Genomic DNA, 9,089 nt, shown 5'->3' with positions numbered 1-9,089 from the left:
GCATGAACTTAACAAGTCAAGATTACATAAAAGTAAAGGTGTCAAAAAGGTTCTTCGGAGTGATGCCGTAGAAGAACCGCTTTTGGTTCTACGAAGAACCTTTCAATGCATGATTCTTTAAAGAGTAAATGGAATGCATGGATGTGAAGAACCCTGTATACACAAATATGAAGGTTCTGAACCAGTGTGGTTTAGTTTTTTCTAGAACTGTGTGCCCAATAACCATTTAGGAGCCTTGTGTCATTTGTTCATGAATATAGGCCCCATCACTTAAATGATGTTTTGACATCAGGGTAATATCAGGATCTCTGGGGTCATTTTCTGCTGAGTCTATGGGTTAATTTTTTGTTGAGGTTATGGTAAGGACTGTGAGTCAGGCTGGCTGTGAGTAAGAGGGCGGTCTTTTTTTTTTTTTTTGCAGTTTGTGATGGAATGATGTGTTTGCATAGTGGATCGTTATCTCCATCCCTGCACAGGACCTTGATCGGATAAATATCCTGCAGGAGCAGCGGTCACTCACACTCAAGGAGCGCCACCGCGACTGCCGGACCAAAATGATCACTTTCTCACAAACAGTCGCCTCTGTTCTGTTTCTGTGTGCGTTAACAACAGCGGTAAGCATGAACCTTTACTGAAAAAAAGTGTTGCTTTTTACTTTTCCGATGTACAGCTGTCTAAAGAACATTTGAACGCCTCTAGTTGAATTCGATTTTCTCAGTGAAAATAAGCGAACGCGTGATCTGCAGGGAAAACACTTAAATATGCCCATTTTTACCAATTTAATTGCACAATTTCTGTATATTTAAGGAGTTTAACATGAATGAATGCGGAAAAAAGAAAATGTGAAATGTGTCAAAGTTTTTCACAGTTTTACACATTTAAAAAAAAATTACGTTTGATCTTTCTTCCAATGTGGCAGAACTTATTTCATATTAAAACTTCTTTTTAGGAAATTAACAAAACATGTCATTTGACCAGGCATGCCCAAAGTTTTACTTAAGATTAAGTTCACATGAATCCAATAATTGTGTTGATGTAATAAATATTGTATATTGATGTAATGTATTTAATTCATGTAAAAATTAAAAAGGTATACATAAAATATATATATATATATATATATATATGTGTGTGTGTGTGTGTGTGTGTGTGTGTGTGTGTGTGTGTGTGTGTGTGCTGATACATAAACATTTATAAGATTAAATCCATATTAATTAATGTTACAGAGGAATGTAACATTAATTTTCTATGATTATAAATACTTTGAAACCAATAAAATGCAAATATTTTAGCACAAGTAGTTCAGCGTCCCCTAATCATTGTTTTTTTCCAGAGTACAATAAACACATGATGAAATATTGATTTGAGATATCGGTCAAGTCTAAACGTCTTTCCAATGCTGATCATTTTTAAGCGATTAGTCGTTCACACTGATATGATTTTGATATGCAAGAGCATTCCAAATTGAAGACAACATTTTGTTATCAAATTATTCTTAAGTCTGAATACAATTGAATGTCCTAATTGAAGATTTCTACCATTTTATGTTATACAGCAAAGGGGAGACTACTCATTACCTCCAGAAGCATGTACCCCAAGTGATGGCTTCGTAAGTACAAGTTTATTAGAGTTACAACCACTTAGCATTAATTGCCACAAATTTTTACAATATGCATCTTTGTGCAATTTATGTTATAGATGATTTGAACTATATAAAGCCAGTTACTTTGCAAATAAATGTACAAAACAATTTAGTATGCTAGTCTTGTGCAACGTTGCAGTTTCAATGTACTGAGTATTAAGCTAGCACACAGTAAATACAAATGAAGGAATGTCCAGAATGATGGACAGAGATTCCAAAATGACAGAGAAAGCTGGATAAGATTGAGAATAAGTTCTAATAAAACTAAGAATCCGAAATATTTTTGGATTCAATATTAATCATATTTCAAAACGGGTGATCAGATCATAGACAGTCATGATAATCGATTATTTTACCATTGTATATCTTGTAACATTGAATTAAGCACCCAATATTATATGTTGTCTAGTTTATAGTATTTAAATCAGCATTATATTATTATTGAAGATAGAATAACAAAAAATTCTTATACAATGAGGGATTTTGAACTTTTATCAATGCTGAAAGCAAATGCCCTGAAACCTCCTCAAGCAATGCTAAGATGCTTTTTTCTTTCAGGGCCAATACTGTCCCACCACATGCGGTGTAGCAGATTATCTTCAAAAGTATAAACCTGGGGTGGTGAAGGACCTGAGGGATATGGAAGAAATTCTGCTGGACATTGCCAACCTCACTAAAGGAGCTCAGGACAGAGTGGTCTACCTCAGAGACTCTGAGACACAGGCTCAAAAGACCTCACCAGGTACACCTCGTCCTCCGTGTCACTATTCCAAAGAATATTGTATGAAATGTATTGGCTTTAAAGTTCTGATCTCTCTACTTATCTCAGACCAAAGCGCACATGTGTAGGTTTTGACCCTATATAGTGCAAAGTTAGCTATGTTTGGCTAGTGGCTAGAATATCATGAGTACTTTCATAGTGAAGCACATTTCTTTCTGTAAATGGATCTCTTACAGATACGTACATTCATAAATCGAGAAGCATGCTGGATGACGTGATTCGCTTTGAGAAAAGCATTCTAACTCAGGAGGAGCAAATATAGTAAGTATCTCACTGTGTACATTTGCATGGAAGTGTGATGTGAAATTTAAATTTGACGATGCTTTTTATACTTTTTAAAGCAATCCAAACTGAACTACCTAATACAAATGCCGTGTTTGCTATCAATTTTAAAGAAAAGCATTTTTAATGATAACTTCTATAATTCTAATAATTATGATGAATTTCAGTTTGGTGGTGAAAGCAGGTGGCAACATTTTGCAATTTGACACTCATTTTAATTGTGATGTTAAAGGCTCACTTATTACATTTTTATTCTTTATTCCTTCAGCACCCTGCAGTCCACCCTGGCAGCCAATGACAAGCGTATGCTGGAGCTGAAACAGCTGGCTCTTCAGCTGGACCAGAAGTGCAAGATGCCGTGCAAGGACACTGTTGAGATCCAGCCCGTCACAGGCAAAGGTAGAGAAAATGTCCAGCTGGTTTACTTTATGGTTTCAATCTTTAATAGTCTAATTATGTGAAGGTCCTTTAAACTTTAAAAAGGTTCTTCACAGAATGGTTCTTTAAAGAGCTATCCATTAGGAACCAAACGTGGTTCTTCTATGGCTCCTAAGAACTTTTTCAGCTCCTTTATTTTTCAAGATTGTATGACACGCATCCCTTTTCTTACTCAGACTGCCAGGATGTTGCAAACAAGGGTGGCAAAGTCAGTGGCCTGTACTATGTCCAGCCTGCAAGAGCGCCCGCACCCTTCCTTGTCTATTGTGAGATTGATAGCTTTGGCCGTGGATGGACAGTACTGCAGAGGGTATGCAGAGCACTTTCATTGAAAATATGAATGCTTTAAAAATTCTGATTGAAAGTGTTTCCAGGTAGACATGAAAGTTTGCAAGCTGATGTGGCCACAGTTTTAAAAACATTTATTATTTACACATTGTATTCACAAATAACAGACATATTTCAGTACATTGATGAGATCATTCCTGCTGTGATGATCATGGTGGTCCCTCCATGCCAAGCTGTTCTGCCTTGATGTCATCCAGTCTGGTTATTTCCTTAAGCAATAGAGACCTTGTTTCATACAGTTGCATGAGGAAACTTCAACCAATGGAACAACATTTACAATGCCAGGAGGACCAGCCCAGCAGGGGGACCACCATGGTCACCACATCATCACCACCACCACCGTGGTTTGGTTTGACGCAGTTAGTTTGGTGTCTGACTGAACCGGTTTGTTAAAGGGATAAAGAAAAGAACGCAAAAGAAAATCTCCAACGCAAGTGGCCACTCTGTAGCTAAAGGCTCTGCACTTCTACTGGTCAAAATGTGAAAATGTCAGCTGCCCTTTCGTCGTAGAAACATTTTCTGATAAATCACCCAATAGAAATGGCCCAGAATGAATTACAATAAAATGACAGTTAAGACAGTTTTGTTATGACAGCGCAGGTCCATGAGTCAAGTTTTTGTGTGTTTTCCAGAGACGTGATGGCTCCGTCAACTTCAACAGAAACTGGATTCCCTACAAAGAAGGCTTTGGCTATCTCTCACCTGACGACAGCACTGAGTTCTGGCTGGGCAATGAGAAGATGCACCTGCTTTCCGTTCAGTCTTCTGTCCCCTATGTGCTCAGGATAGAGATGGTGGACTGGGACGGCAAAAAAAAGTAAGGCATCATGGGAAACGTGGTTATATGACTGACAAATTGCATTGTATTGGGGTTTGGTCTTTGGAAGTTCAACTTCAATGAACTTAAGTTCACAAAATGTCATAATTAGATGGTTGACAGGTAAACAATGTAATTCCAGGTGTTTTGATGTGAAGTGGTTCATTCTAGAGAAATTTACAGCCCTAGATTTCCTTGCTAATGATAGGAACCAGGGTTCATGATGCATACAAATTTAGAAATTGGCCACAAATGTAGCCATTTTATTTATTGTCAAAAACAATCTTGTCTTCTGAGAGTTTGTATGTAATATCGATGGTGGTAAAATAGTTAGGAGCGATTTTTTCCATCTCTTAAAGTTACCATTTTGCAGATAAAAATGTGTGTTATGGTTGTGATATATCACTTACAGTGGGATTCAGAAGATATGCAGCACTTTGCCCCTTTAGAAGCTATACAAGTTATTTGATTAGAGAATTCAGTACCAAGTCACAAAGTTTACAATGGTGACCTTTTTCATCAAAGCCAACAAACCTTTAAAATGAGGATGCATCAGTTACATATGGACGTAAATGCCCACAAATGGATGCTAATGCAATTATGGAGCCCTTGTTATTATGATATATCTAATAAATCTTTTAATGTTTCAAATTTTCACAGACATGCTGACTACGCCATGTTCAAATTAGGCCCAGAGGCAGACAAGTACCGTCTGACCTACGCATATTATTTCGGAGGTGATGCTGGAGATGCTTTCGATGGGTTTGACTTTGGTGACGACGCAAGCGACAAGTTCCACACTTCCCATAACGGCATGCAGTTCAGTACAGCTGACCAAGACAACGACAAGTACCAAGGAAGCTGTGCTAAGCAGGATGGCTCTGGGTGGTGGATGAACCGTTGCCATGCTGCCCACCTGAATGGAAAATATTACAAGGGTAAGAATTTGACCATGATTTTACCTTTTGGCTGTTCATTTAGGGGAAACTATCACATGTATTTGGAGAAACGCTCTAATCACATGTATTTGAGAAATGCTCTAATATGAGGCTTGTGGGACCCAGTGATTTTATGTTAACTAGTCTAGAGAACCAGATGCCATGAGTTTCACAAAGGCATCTAGTGATGGGAAATTTAGAAATTGACATGGACGTTTTCTCTCCTTTTTTAAAAAGGCACATTTATTTGTATTGTATTTTTTTATTTATTATTTAGATATGCGCAGCGTGTCAAGAAACTAGCTTGTAACTATCGTTTAGCAAGCTGGAGGTTCTCCACAAGGGGCGCCATTAGCGGTCAAAACTAATTTCCTTAATGTCTTTTATGTATATGCAAAGCACTTTGAACTGCCCCAGTGTACACCCTTTAAAATGTTTCTTTAAGGGTTCTCTAGTAAAGGTCACATACAGAACTGTGAGTGCATTGGAATGCATAAAGGGTTCCATGCAGGGTTAAATGGTTCTTCTCTATAGTCCTTTAAAAATGGATTTATATATATGCATCGAAAAGGGTTCTGCTATTGCTACAGGTCAGTTGTTCTTGGAACCCTTTTGGCTAGTGATACAAAAGGTGTTATGAATAAAACAGCCTTGTCCTGCCTATATGCCAACTAGTTTACTAGCTTTTATTCAACAGCAAGTAAGTAATCTCTCGAATTCTTAGCAGGTATGTGATGTTTTTTGTTCTTTTAATGCTCCACAGGTGGTACGTACACAGCAAAGGATGCTGGCCAGCACGGTTTCGACAACGGTATCATCTGGGCCACGTGGCACAGCCGCTGGTACTCTTTGAAGGAGACCACCATGAAGATCATTCCTATCAACAGAATCACAGCTGGTGGCCAGCAGGGTGGTGTCGACAGCTTCGGCAAAGGAGACTTGCCAAGCCCTTAGACACGCAACAGTTTCTCCTCTGAATTCATGGTTTTGATGGAAAAGCCATTGGTGAATTAAAGGTATAAAACCTCTGTGACAGTTTTACTGTCAGCGTTTGTGTTTCGCATCCCTCTAATCTGATGCAGAGTTTTACATGAATTCTATTTTTTGGATCGAAGATATTCCAGAAGTCATTGTTGCACAATGGCTAGCTAAAGTTTTCTCACTGGAAATTTGTTAGTTGATGAAACTATTCAGTTTTCAAATTGTTTAGTTTATTAATGTGCTCAAATAACCACAAATAAACCCTTCCACCTTTTGTAATGAAAGATTTGTGCCTGTTTGTATTGAGTTAATGGACAACATACGGTCAATACAGTTATATAACTTGGGTCATTCAAAACAAGAATCATTCCAACGCATGACAGTCTAAAAGAAAAGAATATATATTTTGGGAATTAAAAAAAAAGCTAGCACAAAGGATTTGTGGCTTTTTTTCTTATGTATATATATATATATATATATATATAAAAAACTTTGCTTGCTGATCTGAGGAATCCGCTTTCTATACCAATATGTGTTTGGTTAATGATGTGCTTGTACTGCCAGTCCTGTGTGGGTGTATTTGCTTCTGCATGTGTGGTCAATAAGTCAACATTGCCACACTTTTCTCTGATTGTATGTTTCCATGAGATGGTCCAGGCCATGGATCTGACCCTGATGTTCAACATCGGGGGAGGATTTCATAATCACAGCCTAGACTTGGCCCGACCCATCGATCGATCGACACTGAATCAGCGGTTTTAAGGCAGAATCATGAACAACAGGCCTCCAAAGTGTCCCTGCTTGCATGCAGTTGCAGGAACTTCAGTCCAAATGCAGTATATTTGCACAGTTTTCACCCTCACTGCAAGGTTAGCATTGCGCAAATTGCATAATAAAATAAATAAAATAAATTCAGTCAATGTTGAGTTGTTAATTAATCTGATTCTACAACTTAAGACCAGTTTTATAGGTTCAGTGGTGCATCTTTAAAGGTATATTTAGTCAAGCAGCCAAGACATGTTTGGTTCTTTGGTTTTCTAGTGGAGCTATGAGGCTAATTTTGCTAGCAAACAAGCCGTACACAATGTTAGCATTGTGCAAACTGTATTCTCGATTCACAGTCAAGACACACTAGCTTCAGACCGCGTTGAATTGGTCAGTAATTTCAGACAGTCTTGCTTATGGTGTTTTCAGCACTGTATGTCATACAGTTATCCATAAAACTGGCAAATATGTATGTAGTGTAGCTAAAAAGAAGAGTAGCAATGCTAAAAACAGTAGTAGCGGCTATCTTAAAGCCTGAATTTTATCAGTGCTTTTACTCATTTTATAGGTAATGTCAAAAAAACAAGTTACTTAGAGATGATGGTTTGAAGATGATTTAAGCTTTCATTTGGCTAATTAATGATTAAAACCCTCCATCAGTTATTAGCTACATCAGTCTTGGAGCTCCAGCAAAAGCAGCATATGCCGTGTTTTGGATGCTGGTATGCTGGTCATTCAACATGACCATGCTGGATCACCAGCTAAACCAGCACTAGACCAGCATAAAAGAGCTTAAACCAGCCTGTTATGCTTTTTTCAGCAGGGTAGATCATTGCACACTGCTCTAACATAGGAGCGATCTTCACAGTATGGCGAGTTGTACAAAAACGTTAATAATTTATCTTTTTTTTCTACATTTTTGACCAACGGTTTAACTGTAATCTGCTTCTGCTTGGATATTTCCTAAAACAACATTTCTTAGACTGATGGAACTTGGAAAAATGGAACTTAGAAAACAAAGGATGAAAATAAAGGAAGAAAAAATATATTTATTACCCCACCAGGTGGCACAATTTCACATGTGTTTTGAGCTCTTCATTAAAAATGACGTATCAGTCTGTAATAAACACTGCCTTGATTTGAAATGGGGTTCTTTAAGACATAGCGCTGTTTCACATGAATGGATTTTTGTGCTACATGTCAAATCCCTTTGTTTAGTTTCGGTTCATCCAACATGTAAGTACCAGAACTATGGCAGGACGTGTACGGAACTAGCTACCAGAGATGGCGCGATACCACTTTAAGTACTCGCCTTTAAATTGAGCTATTTATGAGCTAAATACACAGCTGACGTCACATCACACCATGTTAATGGGGCTATTTCAGAGTAGAATTCCTACAGATTTGGATCAGATTCTTTTTTTTCCCCTCTGATCCAGCAATTTTTGTGGACAATGATCTGATACCAGTACCCATCAATACCAAAGTGTCATCTGTACCCATTACTATATGGCATTATATACAAAGGTTTGGCCACCACTCATCACATTATTGTTGTTTTTTTTGTGTTTTTTTTATTGTTGTTTTTTTTCTAATCAGTACTAATCCTATTATTTTTATCATGAATGTATAGCATTTAATAAACTGAAAATGTGGCATGTCCAAAACTTTCTGTAATATGTTCAATTCTGCCATTAAAAAGAAATTGTGCTCTAAAATGTGCTGACTGGTCACTCTTGACAGCTGGATTAACTTTCTCCGGCTGTGCCCTCGGGATTAGCTCTCAATCCCACTTTTAATCTCTTCACTGAAGGCCTGTGCTTTCTGAGCTCTAACTGTAGAAGCCGAGTTCACGCTGGAGGAAGATGTCTCTGTCCAGACTGCAACCTCTGGATGTAAAACTAATCCGACTAGCCCAAGTTTTACATTGATCTATAGTTTTGGAACACGTCGGTCTCGCTTCAGCGGTGAGTGCTGATCATGACACACCAGATGTCTGAAGTTGACACTACTTTAGTTTTAATTGAGGTGGGACCTTCATGCTCAGTCACTGTTTTCAGGTAAACTGAAAGTTTCTCTTTATCTGTTAGAATTAAA

General features: G+C 37.9%; 1 protein-coding gene across 1 annotated transcript; it reads left to right on the top strand.

Moving 5' to 3' along the window:
• Positions 1-456: 456 nt before the first annotated feature.
• fgg (fibrinogen gamma chain) lies at positions 457-7,142 on the top strand. Its single transcript, XM_017709374.2, has 9 exons — positions 457-614; positions 1,556-1,609; positions 2,201-2,384; positions 2,600-2,684; positions 2,974-3,104; positions 3,320-3,453; positions 4,124-4,308; positions 4,969-5,246; positions 6,010-7,142. The coding sequence occupies exons 1-9, from the start codon at positions 555-557 to the stop codon at positions 6,198-6,200; spliced, it is 1,302 nt and encodes a 433-aa protein (XP_017564863.1). The 5' UTR covers positions 457-554; the 3' UTR covers positions 6,201-7,142.
• The last annotated feature ends 1,947 nt before the right edge of the window (positions 7,143-9,089 follow it).

Source organism: Pygocentrus nattereri, chromosome 22, assembly GCF_015220715.1.
Source record: "Pygocentrus nattereri isolate fPygNat1 chromosome 22, fPygNat1.pri, whole genome shotgun sequence".
Taxonomy (NCBI): Eukaryota; Metazoa; Chordata; class Actinopteri; order Characiformes; family Serrasalmidae; genus Pygocentrus; species Pygocentrus nattereri.
Note: the sequence above shows the minus strand (reverse complement) of the source record. Positions and strands in the feature narration are given on the sequence as shown.